This window comes from Rhinolophus hipposideros (genome assembly GCF_964194185.1).
Source record: "Rhinolophus hipposideros genome assembly, chromosome: 18".
NCBI lineage: Eukaryota > Metazoa > Chordata > Mammalia > Chiroptera > Rhinolophidae > Rhinolophus > Rhinolophus hipposideros.
Genome location: NC_138064.1, coordinates 51,579,774 through 51,602,351, shown reverse-complemented (window position 1 = coordinate 51,602,351; position 22,578 = coordinate 51,579,774). Strand labels below are relative to the sequence as shown.

At 34.2% G+C, this 22,578-nt stretch overlaps 1 protein-coding gene across 1 annotated transcript in view; it reads left to right on the top strand.

The window, feature by feature from the left end:
- Positions 1-22,578, top strand: part of PNPLA8 (patatin like domain 8, phospholipase A2) — a 52,211-nt gene that overhangs the window by 11,894 nt on the left and 17,739 nt on the right. The window contains 7 exon segments of the mRNA XM_081079720.1: positions 500-651; positions 4,538-4,632; positions 7,511-7,682; positions 10,838-10,895; positions 12,936-13,144; positions 13,146-13,266; positions 18,994-19,225. Of these exon segments, the coding sequence (XP_080935846.1) occupies positions 500-651; positions 4,538-4,632; positions 7,511-7,682; positions 10,838-10,895; positions 12,936-13,144; positions 13,146-13,266; positions 18,994-19,225 (1,039 nt within the window).

The following is a 22,578-nucleotide window of genomic DNA, read 5'->3' as shown; positions in this document are numbered from 1 at the left end:
TAACTGTGGTGGTCAGCTTTTGCTTTCTACTGTAGTTTTATTAACATTTATTCATATTTCACTATGAGCTACCCTTGTATCCCATGTGCAATGTACAGAAGATGTTTTTTTCTTTCAGTAACAAATTTAGTTTACATTCATTACGTATGAAGCAGTTTCATCTTCTTAACTTTAGGATTTAGACAAAATATTCTACAATTTATAATGCTAATCTTTTGTAAATTTGTGTTAAGTAAATTATATTTTAATTGTTTAAAGCATTGCATTTTCTAAAGGAAATGCTTGGATAGAGGTTAATTTTTGACCTCGATATTAGGACAGATATATTCTAGATCTTAACATTACTATGTCAAGCACTAATATATCATTTAAGATTACAGAGAAAGTAATAAATACTGGTACATTGATTGCACATAATGGTCAACATGTTTATTAAAAATAATAAAAAATTTTCACTTTTGATTTGACGAAAGCAACAAAATATCTTTTCTCAATATAGGAAAAAATTATTCCATATTTATTGCGATTGAGACAAATTAAAGATGAAACTCTTCAGGCTGCAGTTAGAGAAATTTTGGCTTTAATTGGCTATGTGGATCCAGTGAAAGGAAGAGGAATTCGCATTCTCACAATTGATGGTGGAGGAACAAGGTAAGGCTAGAAATACGATTTTTAACAACTGTACCTCTAATTAAGCCATAGGAGGTATTTTTTTAATTAATTTGCTGTAATTTCAAAGTTTTGAAATAAAACATGAAATAGGTTTCCATAATTTACTTCTTTATCAATCTAAGAGCTTCTTTAATATGTATCTGAATTTACTTTTATTTTAATTTGACCTAGTATTTATATTTTAGTTTGGTCTTTTCAGATCTTTTTAATAGTTTAGAACAGTTTATCAACCAAGATTCTCTTAAAATCTTGGCAATATTTTATAATGTTAGCTTTCTTTTACTGTATTACCCATATGTATCAGTCAACGAGTCATTTAGTAAAGTGATGGTTTTAAAAGGACTCTATCAATAACTTCCTGACGTCCTTTGTCTTCACTTGCAGATGTCAATTCTTGTGCTGTAAGAAATAGTAAATGCATTCTTAGCTCAGAAGGAGATAGTTTTACCGTCAAGCCCCATTCTTACTGGCAATCCAACCATGCTTCTTATTCTTAGTTTCTCTAGTTCCTTCCTACTTGTTGGTTAAATTCTTTGTCATAGTTTTATGGACCTTTCCCTCCAAATTTACCTCTCCAACTTCACTGTCTGGTATATCTACTTTGCCAGTCAGCTCTTCTGTATTTTAAAATACTACCCTTATATTTTTGTTAAATTCTGTAGTCCTATATGGAAGCTAAGTCCTGTAAATTTTGACACCAATGTGAAGGAGTAAGTGATGAGAGAAGGAGTCTATTTAATAATCTAGGCGGGGACAGTAAAATACTAACCTTGGATGGTAGCAAGTCGGAAGCAAGAAGAAGGAACAGTATGTGAAGAAAAAAAATTGTGAAGAAAAAAGGGGACTGGATGTAATGAAAACAGGTCGAGACCACTCTAAGTGTCCATCCTGTAGATGAGTAGGACAGAATTGCACGGATAGGGGAGAAGGTGCTTGGTATTGAGGAGGAGTTCTGTTTTGCACATGTTGAATATAAAGTTTTACACTCCATTTCGAAGTGCTCACTTGGCAATTAAAGATGGAATTGACTAAGAAAAAAGTCTTAGAAGATCGTTTATTTCTCAGGGAAGTGAAATAATCCAAGAAAGTGAACGTCATTCATGTGATAAAGTGGTAATGAACTGGAGAGAATCATTCTAATTCATAGAATCGGTTCCAAGTGATGAGAAGTAGGGAAAGTGGAGTTAAGTGAGTAAGGAATTTTCACTGAGGAATCGGAAGAAGCCGAGTCCTCTCTGCCCCTAAGTTCAGGGGAGTTGGGAGGTATGGTGTCATGCATTGAGTCAGCTGGAGTGCCTACCATGTTCTAAATACTGATTTAGGTCAGTAAATAGACAGACAAAAATCCAAGTTTCCATGGTGCTAGTATTCTAGAGGAAGAAAGAGAAAACAAATAGGAAACAAACAACAAAAAATTGAGTAGCAATGGCTGCTATGAAGAAAATAAAAGCAAAGGGATAGAAAGTAACAGTGCTATTTTAAAGAGCGATCATGATTAACTTCTTTTTGAACAAGTAACATTTGAGTAGAAATCTGAAAGAAGAATATTAAAGGACATTCAAATGTCTATTTAGAGTGAGGGAGGTATAGTGAAAAGAGGTTTGTGACCTACAAGTATTTGACTGGGGAATGGTAATTTTGATAGCCGTATAGGGAGGAAATTGAAGTGAAGATGTTCAGGAAAACCTAGAGGTGGATTAGGATGAAGGTGGGCTTACATCCGTGATTCTCCACTAGAGGCAGCTTTGCCCCCTAGAAGACATTGTGTCTGGAGACATTTGTGGTGGTTGGAATGGGACTGCCGCTGCATCTAGTGAGAAGATGGGAGTCGCTGCTAAGTATCTACAGTGCAGAGGATAGCCCAGTACAAAAAGAATTATCCAGCCCGAAATGTCAGTAGTGCTGCTGTTGAGAAGCGTTGGTTTAGGGGACTATGGGAAAGTAGCCAGAATGGGAAATTTGTGTTGAAAGGAGTAAGCTATGGGGGCTTATGAGAAAATCCGTATCTTTTATTTCTTTTGTATAAGAAACGCTGGTACAGTGTAAGGCATATAAAATCAACCTGGCTAATATATTTATTTTTAAATTCATCCTGAGTTAATTTATAAATACAGCACTTTTAGTTTATTTCCTTATTATACAAGTAAAACGGGAGAAAAAAAGAATAATATGAAGAAAAACAAAACAAATCATAGCTCACAATTCCAAAATTATGTTTAATGTTTTGATTTATTTCTTCTAATCTTTGTTTTTCTATGTGCATATATGTTCATGTTTTATTTTCTTTTTATAAGTAACAGAGGTTACATTGTTAAACATAGATTATCCAACATTTTCTTTACTTCTTCGTGTCTTACCTTGAATTCATAATGTGTCTCTTATAAGCCATCTTATGTTCTCTTACCACTCTTCAGATCCACATTACTTCTTGTAAATAAAAAGCACACAACTGAGCGTCTTTTGTTTTCTGCTTTCATCTTACAATATTTTCTGGTGACTTCCTGTTAGCAGTATCAAAGCACAATTTGGCACTCTAAATTTTGTTTTGTGGTATCTGACTGTCGTTGTGTTCCAGAACTTCTCTGCCCCATACTTTGTATTAGGATTAGAATGTTTCATTATTTCTGTATATTCTCCCAGTATTAAGAGTCGTCTGTGTCCTAGAGAGTATTATGCTAAGTGAAATAACTCAGATGAAGAAAGACAAGTACCATATGATTTCACTTATATGTGGAATCTGAAAAACAAAAAATGCACAAACAAAACAAACTCAGAACAACCTGATGATGACCAGATGGGCGAAGGGTTGGGGGTTGGGTGAAGAAGTACAAATTGCTACTTATAAAAATAGTCACGGGGATGTAAGGTACAGACAGCATAGGGAATATAGTCGATCATATTGTAATCACTATGTATGGTGTCAGATGGGGACTAGATTGGGTGATCACTTCATAAATTATATAAATGTCTAATCACAATACTGTACACCAGAAACTAGTATAATATTGTATGTCAACTGTAATTGAAAAATAAATTTTAAAACATTTAAAAGAAAAGAATTGTCCATGTGTTACACCCTGAATTAGCCTATTAGCATGCTAGACTGTTTCATCTTTCACATTCATCATGAAGCTATTTGTGGCCTTTGACAAGGATCCAGAAATGAATAATACAGCATAAATTAATACATCCTTAATGCAGAGCATTGTCCTAAGGTTGTTGAGAGTTTTAAAAAATGAATAAAAGAAAGCTTAAAAATAGGACTAGTGGAATACATAGAACCAAAACGTATAGAAGCATAGGTGACCAACTACGTTGGTAAGAGAAGAAACCAATATGTGGCATCCCAAAACTGGTGATTGGAGGCTTAAAGTATTTTCCACGGTTGAGGTGTTTAAACAACAACAAAAATCTTACACTGGATATCTTTGTAGTGTAAAGAGATATTATCATCAATTTAAAAACATGCTGCTATAGCACAGATTTCATACTATTATTTAGATACTGGATTTTCAAAAGTGATCTTTGAAATTTAAGAAACTCTTATTTAAACTTTTATTAATTAAATGTGTTTTTCCAGGACCCATCAGCTCCAAGTCAAGTAGTTGTTTCAATCTAGTTGTGCAGGGCACAGCTCACGGTGACCCATTTGGGGATCGAACCCACAACGTTGTTGTTAAGAGCACCGCTCTCTAACCAACTGAGCTAACCTGCTGCCCAGAACTTAAGTAACTTTTACTGATGCTAACTTATATTATTAACTTTCATGTTAGAATGTAAGCTAGAAAGGCAAATTTTAGGATTGTTTTATTCAATAACTTTTCTTGAGAGAAAAATTCTCATTTTACCTTTATCTTTTCTACAGGGGTTTGGTTGCTCTTCAGACACTGCGAAAATTAGTTGAACTTACTCAGAAGCCAGTTCATCAGCTCTTTGATTACATTTGTGGTGTAAGCACAGGTAATCATTATTTGTGGAAGTGGTAATAAGTTCATTATGAAAAAGAAGATTAAGTAGTTACGTTCAATTGAGATCATGGTCATTCTCTGAAATGATGGATATTAATTTCATGTTTTGATGAATAATCCTTTGGTTCGTTTAATGTACTTTTAAAAATATTGGGAATGTTATTCAGAAAATGGTTTTGTTTTGTTTTTTAATTAGTTTTAGGTGTACAAAGCAACTTAATAGACATTTATACCCCTCACAAAGTATAGAAAAAGTTTTTAAAGTGCTTTTCTAATACGTTTTAAATAAGCCACAGTGACAAACACAAATTATGAATTAATTGCTTTCTGGTACAGTCACCTTAAGGAAAGTGATGAAATGGAAGGAAACTAGGTACTCAAATTGTGCTTGAACCAATAGACTATTAAAAGATGGATAAGATTTTACTTTTTTTGTGAGATGTGTTCCTCTGTGAGGAAATTGCTTTTTTTATCCTTTTTTTGAAAATCTGGTTGTTGGAAGTCAGAATTTAAATTGATAAATGTGAGAATCTATATTTTTGAAAGGCTATTTTTAATATTGCTATTTGATATACATTTAAAATTACAGTTTCAAGTTTGTGTAGAAGAAATTGGCAACTTAGAATACGGTTGTGATCGAATAATTTCTTAGTTTTCACTGACACTGTCAGGTGATTATTTGTTTTGTTTTCTGCTTGTTTTGTTTTTCTGTTTCCTTACACCAGCTCTCTCACACCCATCTATTCTGAGCCCTCTCCCCACCCCCCGTGAAGTCTCTCAGGATACCCATAGCTATTACTTGCTTACTTCCCAAGTAACACTCAAGGACTACCGTGTTTCCCTGAAAATAGACCTAGATGGACAATCAGCTCTAATGCGTCTTTTGGAGCAAAAATTAATGTAAGACCAATCTTATTTTGCTATGATATAAGACCGATTTAATATAATGTAATGTAATATAATACAACATTCTGGGTCTTAAATATTAATTTTTGCTCCAAAAGATGCATTAGAGTTGCATCTTCAGGGAAACGAAGTATTAAGATTGCAAATCCTTGCTGTATATTGTATTGTTTGACCTGATAATTTCTCACTTTCCATTAGTTTATCTTCATCAATTTTTACTTCTATTTCTTTTTCTCATTTTTTGAATTATAATAGTAGTTCTGAAGACTACTAGCAACAAAATCAAGTGATTTATCTACATTAAGTGTGTCAAGTATGACAAATATTCCCAAAGGGCAGATCAGTTGATGCTCAATTGTAAAAACTAAATGAGAGCCATTGCAGGGATGATTCAAAAGCATAAGGAATCAGTGATTCCTATGATGTTCCACTAATTCCTCAAGATGTTAGCAAATTTGGAGAATGTTGGGTTAAAGGAAGTTAAACAGGTTTCATTACAGAGGGACTTCTGAGATCTTTTAGTATGTTAAAAATGCATTGTGACTCTCAGGATATGAAAGCAATATTTATATTCCAAATTGACTTAACTATGGAAACTTTTCTTAAAGAGGCATTTCCTAGTTCTTTTTTGGAGCTATTAGCCTGACCACTTGTGTTGAATTTTAGAATGGTCCTAGCAATTCAAACATTTAAACATCTACAAGCTAACTACTTACTTTGGCATTTTTTTTAGTAGGTGGATGCTCAATAAAGAGAATTTTAAATCACAGAAATTTATCCAGGGAATAGAATATCTCCTTATGTAATATGTACATTTGTGTATCACAATATATCTTTTCCATTGTGTCTTTTAGCTTATGTTTACCTTAACTTATAATAAATACACTGCTTATAATTTTCATTTCTTTTTTACTTTCTATGTATTCTAATATAGAAATTTTATTTCACTTATAATTTCTATAAAGTTAATAAATATATATTTAAACTAAAGTTAATGTCCTTACCAGTTCAATAAAGTTCAGTTTTTTAATATCTGCTCATCTCTATAGTAGCTCTGCTTAAAAGGAAAGGAACTTAATTTTTTGGAAATTAATTAATTGTGTTAATTACAGCGTTTCTAGAAGTTGAAAATAACGATTCCTGTTTTATAGTTAATGCCACACAATGTATTTTATAGTTATGCCACACAATGTATTTAAAAATATAATCTTTTATTAGAATAAGGCCAAGTATAATAAAATATATAAAATATTTAAAATGCATTATGATAGTGATTTCCTGTTTTTTTCTTTGCAATCTCAAAGTAAGCAGTAATGCCATACAGGTTTTTGCCTCATCCCCTCCCTTTCCCCATCCTCCAAAGCTTTCTCCTCCTCTTTTCCTTGTTAGTTCAGGGTTAGGCCAATTAGATACACTAGGTGGCAGTGTGTCCTACCAGTTGCTACTAGGGTATATAATCAGCTATTTAAAAGGACATCCCAGAGACTTAATTTCTTTAATTACATTGGTTCCCAGGGTGAAACTGAAGGAGTCATTATTTTAGTGAATTTGGTAAGTTGTCAAATATGCTGTATTCTGTGACTAAAACTAAGGAATTTATTAAGGTTAGAAAGGACACTACCTATCTACCATAGTACCTTATATGCTATTTAATGTAAAACAATGTATTTTTATATATCTTTAAATTATCATCATCATCATCATTGGTTAGCATTTATTTATATTTACTGAGGCCTAGTAAAGCCCTTTATATGTGTTACCCCAGTATAAGGACCTTATATATTTCAGTTGCTGTAATTACGTTATAGATGAAAAAATTGAGGCTCTGAGAGGTTAAGTAGTTTGTCCCAGGTGACACAGTTAGAAAGTATCAAAGCCAGAATTTTAACTATGTCTATGGCTCAAGAGATTTTATAAGTACTGTAATGTCAACACTGGCAGAAATTAAGGATTCTTTCTTTCAGGTGCTATATTAGCATTCATGTTGGGATTGTTTCATATGCCCCTGGACGAATGTGAGGAACTTTATCGAAAATTAGGAACAGATGTGTTTTCACAAAATGTCATTGTTGGAACAGTCAAAATGAGTTGGAGCCATGCATTTTATGACAGTCAAACATGGGAAAATATTCTTAAGTAAGTTATAATTATTCTTTTTTTAAAATGTCTTGATTATATAGATAATATGTGCATATTATAATTAGTAAAATGCCAAAAAATGTAAAGAAGAATATTAAATTTTCATCTTACTAATTATAGATAACTACTGTTAATATTTTGGTGAATCATATTCTAGTCACTATTTTCTTGGGTTCATATGTGTGAGCTTAGCATGTAAAAGTTGCAGTTGCCGTTTTAACAATTGAGACCATATTGTATATAGACCATGTTTGCATCCTGTGGTTTTTACTTAACGTATTATTCTTCCTTAGGTATGAACGTATTCTTCTAAAACACTAATTTCTAAACATTTTTTCAAGTTCCTACAAAGCCATTGTACTCACTTTCCAAAAAATAGAAACATAAAGTAGAAACTGAAAATCATCCACAATCTTATTCAGAGCTGTAGACCTCACAGTATATTTTTTTCTAGTTGTTTTTTGGACTCCATATATTTTCATCTACTTTTTAGCAGAAAGTATGTTATACTTGTAACTTTTTGTTCTTCCCCTTTTTTTCTACTTTATTAATATCTCGACAAAACTTTAAAGACCACCACATTCCACAATACATTTAGGACGGTTATTCCTAATTTTTTTGTGATTATGAACATGCTGTGGTTGGAAAATTTACATTTCTCCACACATTTCAGAATATGTCAATAGGACAGTTTACAAGAAGAGTAATTATTGGGCCAATGTTGATGTCTTTTAAAAATAATATCTTTATATGATTGTATGAAATAGAGAACATGTGAAGAAAACAATGAAAAAACTTGTAACCCCACTCAGAAAAAAGCACTATTAACATGGGATGTACTTTTCTCTAGAATTTCTTATAGATAAATAGGTGTGTGTGTGTGTAAGGTTGTGTGTGTGTGTGTGTATCCCCTTCACAGATTGGGATGGTCATGCACATTTAGTTTTGTATCCTGCATTTTCACATAGCATTTTATCATGAATGATTTCCTGTCATTAAATATCTTTGAGGCGTATTTTAAAGGCTGTTCACTATCCTGTTTTATGGATGTACTATTTTTTATTTAACGAATTCCCTATGGGAAAAGGAGGCAAATTTAGACATTTTTACAGTTCAAAATGAAGTTTAAATGGGCATTATACTTCTCTACTTAAATCTCTGTTTATATCTTTAAGGTGTATTCTAGATTGAAAGTTCGGGTTAGAAAGTACACGTGTTTTAAAAATCATGAGGTTAAAAAATAAATAAATAAATAAATAAATAAAATCATGAGGTGTGTGTGTGTGTGTGTGTGGTGTATCTGAATTGTTCTTCAAATTAGTTGTCCCAATTTACCCACCCACCAACATCAATTTGTATTTCCATTTCCGTGATATATATATATATATATATATATATATATATATATATATATATATACATATACATATATGTATATATATATACACACACACGTATATATATGTATGTCAGTTTCAGAGATTTTCATAATAGATAATGTTCCCAGTTTCCATCACTTTGATTGTTGATGAGTTTGAACATTGGTTGTGTTTTTTTATTGTATTTTTTTGTGTGAATTTCAAGGGCATAATATTTTCTCATTTTCCTATCAAGGTGTTCCTCACTATATTCTAAATATATTGACCATTTATTATATGTTAAAAATGTGTTTTTAATTAAAGATTTTTTAAATGTAGAGGAGTTTCAAATCTTTAGTCAAATCATTAATTTTAACTTTGCTTTCATGTTTAGAAAGTCTTTTCTATCTTGCAATCAGGTATTCTCTAGTCCTCAGGTTTAATTATTTTAAATTCTTAAGTCATCTGAAATTTATTTTGATGTATATTGTAAGGGGATCAAACTTTACTTTTTACTGTTATTTTTTATCCCCCATCGTTCTATTGAGAGAGGTTTTTTTTCGGTGATAATGATTTTGTGTGATTTTTAGGGACACTTTTTAATTACAGCATCAGTAGAATCTAGGAATGTTGAGAATTTTTTCGTATTTTGCCTTTTCTCTGAAACGAGCAGTTAATGTTCCTGCTCTCTGAATTTATATTCATAACTTAATTCATTAAAGTATTTTGGTTCTGTTAATAAACTCAAAGTTGAAACAAAACGTAATGTGAACTTTGCTTAAAGTCTGAAAGCAGCATGTTCCCAGGACGTCTGTCCCAATTTTACAGCAAATGTCTATGAAAAGATAAAATAAGGGACCCACAGAAGAATAAAATTGAATTGCTCTTCATACAGAAGAAGTATGTAGATGAGATTGGGAAAGACAAAGATCTTGTCTGTTTTAGAAAGTATTTTACATTGATATTTTTTGAGGATTGTAAAGGGTAGATCACTTCCTAATTTGTGCATACTACCCTGACATGAATGCACTGACATTTTAGTTGAGAAACATAAGTATTGTTTAAAAAAAATTGTCATTAGAAAAATGTTTTTTTCTTACTGAGGCATGTTGGTGAAAAACAGTCTTTATGTTCAATACAGGGACAAAACATAATTTTTAAGTTTGGGAAAAATCTGCACTGAAATAAATTCCCTTGTAATGGAATTATAAAAATTTCTGCCCAAGGAAAATTTCTGTGATGTTGCAGTAATTCAAATGCCAACCCAGACGATTGAAAAAACATTTTTGGGGGGTGACATTGGTTTTGTATTGCTAAAGCAAATTTAAAGTAAATCTTCTGATCTGGTTTTTAGATTGCTCTGGAACTAGCCTACCCACACTTCTGTAGCCTTATCTCAGCACAGCTTTTATCCTATCAGTGGGATGCTGAAAACACCTTTATTCTGCCTTCACCTTTACCATGTATATATCTGTCCTGGCTTGGAATGTGTTCCCTTGACATCTTTTGGTCCTTCTCAATCTGTACCTCCATGCGTCTTTCCCACACACCACAACCTGTGCTAATTGTCCCACCTCAGAACTGTAGACACTTGTAGTTTGAATCAGATTAATAATTACATATTGTTTCATGTGCATTTATTAGATTATAAGCCTCCTAGAGGAGATTCTGATATTTCTTTCTCCCTCATAATGCTTTGACAAAGCCATGAGCAAACGGTACGAGCAAAGTGTATGTTCCCTGGTATTAAGAGATAAAATCGTTTTGATATAATTCATTTCTTCTCTAATAAAGGGATAGAATGGGATCTTCACTGATGATTGAAACAGCAAGAAACCCCACGTGTCCTAAGGTAAGTTTCGAGTCTCATAAATATATCACCTAGATGGAATTGAAGGCCAGGTGAAAGCACTTATTCTGAAGGCCCTTTATTAAAGGAAAAATTTCTTAGGAACCTCTTTTAATAGATTATATTGATTCCTTATATATTGAGTCATCCTAAGACATAGGATGTGGTCATTAGATCTTTCTAATCCAGTAAAAGTACAAGAAAAATTTAAGAATATGAAAGAGTAAGACTAAAAACAAGGGAAAATTCTTTTATCATAAGGGTTAATCGAATAATTGTGGCATTTCCTCCCCTAGATTTTTTAAAAGAAATTTTATATGCCTCTTAGATATATATTAATGTACAAATAGAATCCCAATTTAAAAAATGTTACTATTAATAGGATATGTCTCAGTGTGGCTTCTCTCTCTCTTACTTGAAACATAGTGATCTGAGTATTGCTTCACTTCTGTGTTCTTTGATAATACTTGTTATTTGATGAACAAATCGGATTTCTGCACCTAGGAATCCCATGCAGCTTCTGTTTATTCTTGGATAATAAACTGTAACCATTAAAAATCAAACGCAGCTCTCTCCATTGCTCTTTCACTCTTGCCTGTTATACTTTCATTCATTCTTTAGCTATTAGTTATGCACGCCCTGTGCCAGTACTGTGCTACGAGGCACTTGGAATAGTTAGTGAGTAAATGCAGACATGGAGGGCAACGCAGGCATTCATCAGATAATCACACAGTGAGATCCTTTCCCTGAAGTAAGTGCTGTGAGCACAAAAGCAGTTCTCTGAACGCATATATTTACAGGGACATGAGGAAGGCTATTCTAAGGAAATGAGTTTTGAGATCTCAGTGTGAAGGCCGGTGAGTAGGAGTTTTCCTGGCAAAGGGAATGACCTGTGCAGGAGGAGTTCTGGAGAAATGCAGGAAGTGGAAGAGTTCCGGAAGACTAGAGCACGTGGACCCAAGGGCAGCATGTGAAATGTGGCTGGAGTGGTAGGTGGATCAGACCGTGCAGTCCCTGAGAGGCCATGATACTGAGACGGGGACCATAGGGGACACTGCACACCTCTTGTTTGTTCCCCTGTATCTTCAGAGTTTTTTGTTTGTTTGTTTTTAAATCACGGGAGTTGCCCGTTTTAAATAAAAGGATAAAGTGGGTGCGGGGGAGCTTGTTCTGCCTCAAAAAGTGATTCACTCATGGTAAATGGCACAGCCACCCATGTTTCTTGATTCAGCCTGTCTGTTTACCAGTTTCTAGAAAGATCCTTTGGGTTGTAGTGTATGGCCTCCTTAGTGGCCTTAGACACCTAAGGCCACCCACAGTGGCCTTAGACACACTCTTGGGATATGGTCTTGGTTTATAAAACAGTAGTGCAAACAGGCCGCTTAGCAGGAGCCTGACAGCTTTGGCCTCGTCAGTAACCTTTCAGCTTCTGAGGATTATATTTGAAGTCATTAATATAGCACATTTTACATAAATTCAGCTGGCATCGATAAAATCTGAGAGCAGGGGGATCAATGTTTTTTAAATGAAAATGAAAAATACCCAGATGCCAGTTACTAACTGATCAGAAAATCTTGATTGTTTGTGTTGTCTTAGAGTTTCAGGTATTAAAGTCATAATACTTTCAAAGAGTACAGAAACAAAGACTAATTCATAAATTATATTATGAAAACAGTGTATTTATCTTCAAGTAGTTTTTATTCATTACTATTGCTGCTTCAGTTATTTATAAAGGTCTGAAAATTTGTGCATTCTTGAATGTCTTTTTAAATAGCTATCAAGTCAGGTAGTCAAACATACCTTTTATTATTGTTCTCTTACAATTTCTCAAAATTATCTCAATCTTTGTATCTACTTCCCCATAAAGAAATACCTTTTTAAAAAGATTGGGTTCCCTTTCCTTAACATTACAGTTATGTTATACATTTATCTTGATGGGTGGTATTATAGGTTGTTTATTCATATTACTAAATAATATTTAATTTTTACAGATCCCAAATATTGCTCTTTACAGTGGGTGTTGTTCACTTTTTAATTCACTAGGTAGCTGCAGTAAGTACCGTAGTAAACAGAGGGATAACACCAAAAGCTTTTGTGTTCAGAAACTATGGTCATTTTCCTGGAGTCAACTCTCACTATTTAGGAGGCTGCCAGTACAAAATGTGGCAGGCCATCAGAGCCTCCTCTGCTGCTCCAGGCTACTTCGCAGAGTACGCGCTGGGAAGTGATCTTCACCAGGTAAGTGGACTAAGGGGCTCATCCTTTAGAACTTTATGTGACTGAAAAGAAGCGGCACTTAGTAAATGTCCCTGAACTCACAGAGGGATCAACCATGATTTACTTCTTCATGTCTTCATGTGGCAGAAGATGTGCAGTACAGGATATTTTTATTTGGTGTTTTCCTTAAATCTTCTGGCTAGAGAGCATAGTGTAGGAAAGATTTTTTTGTATTTTATGTAATGTGATTCGTAGCCAATTATAATTTTATTGATGGAAAAATGAAGTACTATGCATGATTGGCTTTCCAAATATGATAAAAATTCAAAATGAAACACAGTCTCAGAAAATGCAAAACCCAATCTGACAGTTTTGGTGATCATATTTTGAAGGGGAGGATATAATACTATACTAGTAAACACTTATTAAGTTACTGTGTGCCAGACTTATATAGTCCTTTGCATGCATTATCTCATTTATTCATCACTGCTTATGAGGTAGATAAATTTATTTCCATTTTACAAGTGAAAAACTGGAATCTTAAAGTTTAAGTAACTTTTAGGGTCACAGCTATTAAGAGACAGAGGTGGGATGTTAATCTGTAATTATACGGTTTTAACATTTATGGCTAAGTGATAGAGAAAGTTGAATATTATTTCTGATAATTTATTCTTTTTCTGTTATATAGACTCATTTACTAATCATAAATTTTTCCTTTGTCAAGTTTTCCCAGTATTTATGGAAATCTTAACTCATAACTTATACTAAGTGATAAAGTCAATAAAGCTTTGAAGCTGATACTTCCAAAATATACGTATCTTATGTATACTTAATTTTTTATATGACATTCCACTTAAAATCAATCTCATTCGATGGGGTCAATAGCCTTAACTTTCCTCTCTAGTCCCTGAAGTAAGTGTGCTTCTTTATTTCATATTCAGATATATGTTGAGAGAAAAACTAACATTTTGACAAGGTTTTTCAGGTGTTATTCCAAAGCTCATATATATATCTTCTGTATATAAACTGCATATCAACTATGTAATTTTAATTTAAATGTGTAAATGTTACACTAAGAAACATTTTTATCAATTTTTTTCTTATATTTTTATATAGTAGCTTAGATATATTTTAAAATGTTATGGTCAGCTATCCCATTTTGTTTCTTTCTGTCTTTCTAGAAGTAAGGTCATAATCTTTGTAGTTAAGAGATTAAAATAGGATTTCTTTTCTCTTTGGAGTCAGTTCCAGACTATTTGTCAAATCATTCATTGTCGAATTATGTCCTTCTTGCCTTTCTCTTCTTTCTTCCACCTCCTTAGGACAGAAAGTACTAGCTGTAGTTTCTTTCTGACATTGATTTCAGGTCTTAGTGATCAAAATAAAATTTTTGTTTTAATATGTAGCTTGCTGTTTTTAACAACAATTGCTCCATATTCTTAGTCTCACCATGTCATAAATGGAGAAGTAACTTGGTATATTCAAAATATAATAAAGTTTTATAACTTAAAACTTTTAAATAGTAATCATGCTACAAAATTTCAGTTATGCCAAGTATTAGTGAAAGTCTCATGAGAAATCACTGCATTTCAGGACCATTTGTTCCCTGACTTCAAAAGAAGTAATCTCATTTGTTTTTTTATTCTTTATCTAGGAAGTAGTTCTAAGTTTAATTCAGTCCTATAGAATACATATAACAAACCAAAGTAATTTAGTGGTTCTGTTTCCATTTCAGATAGACCAGGGATATTTCTTCTTATCCTTAGCCATTTTTATTTTGATGACCATAATCTTTGAACTTCGGCTGAGCTGCAGATTAAAATACCTCCTTATATAAATTTATATAAAGTATGTAACTAAATGTACAGAGACTATGCTTTCATGTAAATCAATAACGACTTTAGAAAGTTGAGGACATCAAATTTAATAAGAATATTCTGGGGCAGCTAGATGGATCAGTTGGTTAGAACGCGAGCTCTGAACAACAGGTTGCCGGTTCAGTTCTCACATGGGCCAGTGAGCTGTGCCCTCCACAGCTAGATTGAAGACACCCATCTGCCGCTGAGCTGCTGGAGGGGTGGCCGGATGGCTCAGTTGGTTAGAGCACGAGCTCTTAACAACAAGGTTGCTGGTTCAATTCCCGCATGGGATGGTGGGCTGCGCCCCCTGCAACTAAAGATTGAAAACAGCAACTGGACTTGGAGCTGAGCTGCGCCCTCCACAGCTAGATTGAAGGACAATGACTTAGAACTGAAGGACCCTGGAGAAACACACTGTTCCCCAATATTCCCCAATTTAAAAAAACCCACAAGAATATTCTAATGGAATCTGGAATCTAAACACACCTTATTTAAGTAAATATTGTCCTTATTGCATATTCTCCTCCAATACTTGAGGAAGAAATGGGATGGCTTTCTCTTCAAAAGACACTGTGAAAAATGAATTAGAATATTGTAAGGTGTGAATGATTTTGCTTGCTTAAGGAAAACATTCAAGTAAAGTTCCTTTCCAACCCTTCAGAAATTGCCAAGTTTAAAACTAAACTGTGGTACTTATTAGACTCCTCTTATCTGATGATGAGTTCTTTGAATATTCAGTGATTTCCAGACTCATTTTTAAAACCCCTTTAACTGTCATGTCTGACCAATGTTTTAATGTAAGTTACTTCATATCCTTTTTGGAATGGGGTAGAATGTAAACTATAGATTAGTATTCTATTTGAGCAGTTATTGACCGTACTGGTAAAATTAAGAGGTATTAGTAGATATGTTTCGAAAGAGGGCTGTATGTGCAGAAGTGGCCCCCAAACACTAAAGTAGCTGAGAGACCAAAGAATGAGGCAGACAAGTCCAGCTTGTAGGTTAATGAGTTTAATAGGGAACTTACATACAGAAACGCAGTCCTGGGCGGCCACAGGATGAAAGGGATCCCCATACCTACCACCTACAGACCGTGTGCTTCTATCGCATAAGCCATGAGAATACGTGCATGACCAAAGGGATCAGATGCCAGAAGGTTCTGGTGCCAGAGTTAGTGGAGAGATAGACAACATCAAGGGCAATTCACCCTGGAGAGAGCACTAGTGGAAATCCTGTGATCAGCCCATAGGTCTGTGTATATATTCCAGAGCTCACCAGAGGGGAGGGGACAGGCTCAAGAATCCCAGTTCACCTAAATGTCAAGATGGCAGCTTAGTTTTAGGATGCGGTCACATACGTTCCACACAAGGTAGATGGATAGATTTCATTTGCCTTTGACTATGAAGAGAACACATTACAGTATTTACAAGGTTTATTGCATGTGCTAGAAAATTATAAAATGGGAAGAATTATTTTTGAGTAGCTTCCAATGTATTACTTTTCTCCCCCAGCCCAAGTAGCATTGTACTTGTCTTGAAATAGTACTTTTTGCACAAAATCCTCTCTCTCTGCCTCTCACATACGCGCACACACACATCGCATCACAGTTTTGCTTTTTTTTTTTTTTTTTAGATATAATTGACATAAAATAACTGGACATATTTGATGTATACAATTTGATGAGTTTGGGCATACACATATCCCTTCTCTCATCTTTTTCCACCTCTACCTCCAAAATGAAATCATTCATTTCCTGTCTTTGGAGAAAAAGCCTGATAAATTAGTTTGGACTAAAGCTTTTGATGATAGATTCTAATATATTATTTCTCTTGGGCCTTATTTACATTTTAGAAGGTTATGTTCAGAACTCAGAATATATTACCTAAAAAGAATTAGGATATTTCACATAAATGTTCAGATAGCGAGGGTTATTAGCAGAAAGTGCCTGCCTAGCACCTACCAAATTGTGCCTGTTGTAGGCCACGATTACTCATTTTCATGTCAACTAGTCAGCAATGGAGGGAGTGCTTGCTCAGAGCCAGGCACCCTGTCGGCATGAGGAACGTAAAGGTTCTTAGGAATTGCTGGCTTGTTTGTTTTTTCTGGATCCCACCCTCAAATAGCTCAAACTAGAGGAATATAAACACAGTTACAGAATGAGATGATAAATTAAATCATAAAAATATGTACAGGGTTAAGAGCTGGTATAGATGTGATTTATTCTGTCAGGATTGGCTTTACAAAGACATTTCATCTGAGTTGATGTATAAGGAATGAATAGTTGATTAGGATACAAACCAGATGAGAAGGGGAGAATGGGGAGTGATTGTTTAATGGTTACAGACTTTCTCTTTGGGGGGAAAACATTTTGGAAATAGATAGTGGTAATGGTTGTAACATAGTCTTAATTAACGCCACTGAATTGTAACCTTAAAATAGTTTAGACGAACAATTTTCTGTTATATATTTTACCATAATAAAGAACAAATATTTTTAAAAACCTCTTTTAAAAAGAAGCTGAGATGATTACGGGACATTTATGTTGTTTATTGATACTCTGATTGATGATTTGAAATGATTAAATATACAATAAAAGTAATACAAAGTACCTAAAATTTAGGTTCAGTACATGTGCAACGGACTGCAGTTAAAACACAATCCTGTGTGTACCTCTAAGAGATAAGTAGCAAATTGTCTAATCAATTCGTTTTCAAGTCTATTTTACCCCGGCAACCAGCAGTGTGCCTGGCAAATACCAAGTACGCAGTAAATAAGGAAATGCGAATATGACTAGTTAAGTGAATGGAAAGGCTACAGGAAATACCATAGACATAACATTTGCCTAATGACTTAGTGATGGAAGAGGCATCTGACAAAACTAGGCTAACTGTAAACAGAACCTAAGAGATGGATATGCCTCACCACTGGAGTTGAGTGAGTACCAAGATCTAAACTTCTGCACTTTTCTGATGAAAAGCAGATAAAGTTTAAGGAACTAGAACTTACTTGGAAGCATGGCTGTTGAAACTATTGGAAATCTGGCAACTTTATGATTTGGGATTGGTCTTACTATTATCAATTCTTGCTAAACCTTGTTTGCCCCTTAACTTTTCTCCCCCCTTTGTCTTTTCTGATCCTTCTTTGTAGGTGTTTATAATAGTGAAGCAGTATTTCATCTAAAATACCCAGATGATTAGGAGTTGCACCGAGTATAACTATAGGATTTAAGATAAAAATAATTTAATAAAGTATATAACTTTAGCTGAATTAGAAATGAAATAATGTTACCTCTATTAGTGGAATGGGTAGCATTCTAATGTACTATTAATTGAAAACAAAGGAAAAAGTTGAAAGGATTAAATTAAAATTTGTGCTTGAGAAAGCCTTTAGGCAATAACCTAATTATTTCTACCTACATTTAAGGAATCCAAGTAGATTTGTACAAAGTTAACACAAATATTTAGCTAATTTATGACTTTCAACAGATATATAAAGATAGCTAAATTTAGAAATAGTTTCAGCTGGTGAATGAATAAACAAACTGATAATGAAATATTACTCAACAATCAAAAGGAATGAATTACTCACGTGCGGAGATAGGGACAGATCTCAGAAGCATTATTCTAGGTGAAAGAAACCAGATGCAAAAGACTATATGTTCTGTATGTGATTCCATTTATTTTGGTAACAAGACCTAATGGAGATCTTGGAGAGTAGATGGGCGAATAGTTTGTGTAGGTAAGAGGATTGAGGATCTGGGAGTCCGAGGTTAAGTCACAAGGGGTAATATGAAGAGTTTCTGCCCCTTTCTACATGGGGTAGACAGGCGGTCTGTGAGCCAGGTGCTGACGAGTTTGTTGAATGAGGAGTGATTAGAGGTTGATAGGTGACAACAGTGGTGAGGAAATGGTGAGGAAGAGCAGAGCCTTTAAAGAACATGACTTTTCCAAGTCCGTTGGAACAAATAGTCTAGAAGGAACACTGAAGAACAAATTTAAGATACCAACCCCTCTTTACCACTAAAGTATGTGAGATATGAAAGAATCAACAACTACCTGGGAAATGATATCAGGGAAGAGTCGTATTTCCATTCAGTCAAAGAAGAAAGAGCACTTTCAGAAGGAGGTGCGATTACAGTGGGAGTTTTCACCCTGGAACACTTTTATAGAGCACAGTGGAAGGGTATGGGGGGAAGAGTGGAGGACTGTGTCCGTGGCAAGGAAGTTCAGAGAATTGAATGTCCTTACGGGAACGAAGGTACAGTGATTTAGAATGACATGGGTTTAACCTCTAAGAAAAGTGGGTCTAGTGGCTGTAAAAACTTGCCCCACTCTCCAGCATGTAGAGTCTCAGTTCATCTGCTTCTAACTCAGCCACACAAGGAGAGCATTCCCCAAAACTGTACCCACTTCATGCTTTTTGGCCTGGGATAGATTAGATGGACATTTAAGTTTTAATGAATGAACTGATGCAGTCTACTTGGTATCAGAAGTTGAGTTTGGGATTCTGATCTTCTGTATATATTCTCTGCCATGTATATATTCTGTATATATTCTCATTCCCTTTGAGTTTAGGAATGATTTAAGTATATTATTATACCATTTAACTATGTTACTAAGATTTACACTGAAAATTAAGTGTATTGAGTCCATAATACAGGTAAGTATAATGCTAGCATGTGTGCTGCTGTCGGCTCATTGCTCCTGAGCCAAGACAACGGCTTCTCTGTTCATAGAACACCTACTGCCAGTCAGGCGGCAAATGAGGGGAGCCCAACCCTTCCCCCCACCACCACCTTTTTTTTCCTATCCCAGACCTGTGGCCATTCACAGACCAGCTTTCTGTAATCTTTAGGTTTCAGAGACAATCTCAAGTTAAGGACATCTCAGCCACAAAGGGACATATATGAAAAGAGCCAAAGATGAGAAATATGGTGGGCTTATGAATAAATGTGCCCCCATTGACAAGAGATGTCTTTTAAAAGATATTATTTTCTCATGAAAGTCACAAGTACTGAAACACAAGACACATTCTTTTGAAGAGCTCTAGAGAGTGGTGGAGGTTGGCAAGTCGGAAGGTAGAGATTGGATTGGAAATGGCAGCAAGCAACCCATCCTAAAACAGAATACAGAGCAAGCAATGAAGACATGAGAAAACAGCTTTTCTGAGAGTCCACATAGCCCTGTGTGTCCTTGTTACCTCAAAAGTGTCATAAAGCTGCATATTGGGGATGGATGACATATGCCATGATAAAGGACCATGCACCTCGTATTCCATAACTCAAGAGCCAATTAACTTTCCCTGGAAAGTGTGGTTAGCATTTTGGAACATTTCTATATGGCTGCCTTCTAGTGTAAACTCACTGATCAAACCAGAGTGTTATTTGAAATACGTGATTTTGAAAAAGTTGTTTTGGTAATGTTTAAAATAGTTACCATTATGATTTATGAAATAAATACTGACCTTCCTGTAGTAACTGAACATAAATTCACAAAAAGATGAGGAGTGTTTCTCCTTCACGTTCCATGAGAAATTTTGGTAGCAATAATATACATATACTTCACTAGTACACAAAATCCTGAATCTTATTTTTAGTGGGACCCTGAAACCAGGGAATGTTGGGTAATCAAAATAATACTGATTATTGATTAATAATAGTGGAGATAGGGGGTAGATGATTTTCCACAAGGAAAGAAAACCACTTGGGAGAAGTTTTTTTGATCCTTTTGATTCACTAATTTTGTAAAAAGGCATATTAGTACCTCGCTAGAGGTTGGGTTGCTGCGTGTTCTTTTTACTTTTATCAGAAACTTGCAAATTATTCAAAAGGAAGTTGTCAACAAAAACTTTTTAAAGTTCTGGGACCAATACTAAAATGAATTGCCATTGAGCCCATTTAAAATTGTTGTGTATCTATACTCAATCCAATACCTAATTATAAAATTTTGGAACTGGAGTGGACTTTAGAAATTAACCTAGTCAGACTTTATTTTAAAAGTCATGATACATTAACCAAAGAGCTAATAAGGAGAAGAGCTGAGATTAGAATTAGAAGTATTAGTAGTCCTAATCTGTGTTACTCCCCCACAATCCTGAATCCTCAAGAAAAAATTTAAATACTATTACTCTTTTTTTAAAAGTATGGCTGGGGGCGGCCGGTTAACTCATTTGGTTAGAGTGCGGTGCTCTTATCAAGGGTGCCAGTTCGATCCCCATGTGGGCCACTGTGAGCTGTGCCCTCCACAACTAGAATAAAACAACTACTTGACTTGGAGCTGATGGGTCCTGGAAAAACACACTTAATTAAAAGTTTTTTTAAAAAGTATGTAACATTGCAGAAAGAGTTTTATTTAAACACACACACACACACACACACACACACACACCTATATATACACACAAACTGCTCTAAAAACTGCTATACCAAGCAGTTCATTTGCCAAAGATCCTAGATTGCCATAATTTTACCATACTAATACATTAAAAAAGAATTTTGAAAAACTATGTCTTCCACAAGAAAAAACATTGATTATATATCTTTACCCAAGAATGTTTGAATTACTATAATTATGGAACCTTCATTTAAAGTGTATTATTGCATAACAATTTATGGTAGTTCTCTACCTATCATTGTGGAAGGTACTATTTCTAAATTCTTTTTTAATGTACTGGTGTAGAATTCAGCAGTGTACCAGTAGAAATGGACTGTTTTCTACTCAGTATGTTAGATTGTTTCAGTTAGGTTCTTGCCAGAATGAATGACTCCTGGACTGTGGGCCAACACATGCAAGGCTAGAGAATGAGGACTCATTCAGAAAACCGCAAATAATTCCTGAATGGTTAGACTGTGGGATTAGGAGATGCCCAATTCTGTGTAACTACAAAATACAAAATCTAGAATTAATAGGTAAAAGTTACAGGGAGAGACACTTTGGCTTGTTAGAAGGAACAATTTTCTAACAGTTTATAGCTTTCCAAAATTGAATGGATACACTATTACCAAGGGAGGTTTATCCTAGGGATCTGAGACTGGTTATCTCCTTTTCTTCTCCTGTGTTTTGGTAGTGCTCTATCAGTATATTTTACCCTTCCTTTTCAATTCTTCAAAATAATAGTGATTATTGTAAATGCTTAGGAATACAAAATTTCCCTACTTTGTTTCCCTACTTTGTTATCTGTATTATAATGAATATACTTTTAAATTGTATTGTTAATAAAATTTCACCTTAAATTAGTTAATTGGTTATATTTGACTTGCGAATGAACTCGTTTTAATTGTTTGGTAGAACACAATTCTTTTGTTAGGTTTTATATAGAATCTATATTAACCACTAACCAAGGATAACATATCTTTTAAAAGTAATTCAGTTCATTTCATTAGTTTTGAGCAAAATATGAAAAGCAATCCAAGAAGCTCAAAGAAGTTCATAATAGGAAGAAAAGTTTAATAAGGCCAGTGAGGCCAGTTTTTGCATAACTTTTTTTGCAGCTGTAGTATATAAATTTACTTTGAAGGAACTGTTCGGTTTTAAATAATTTGTTGTTGAATTTATTATGTAGTTCAGCTTTTCCTGTGAGTAAATTTCAAACTGTTTAAAATACATTGTTTC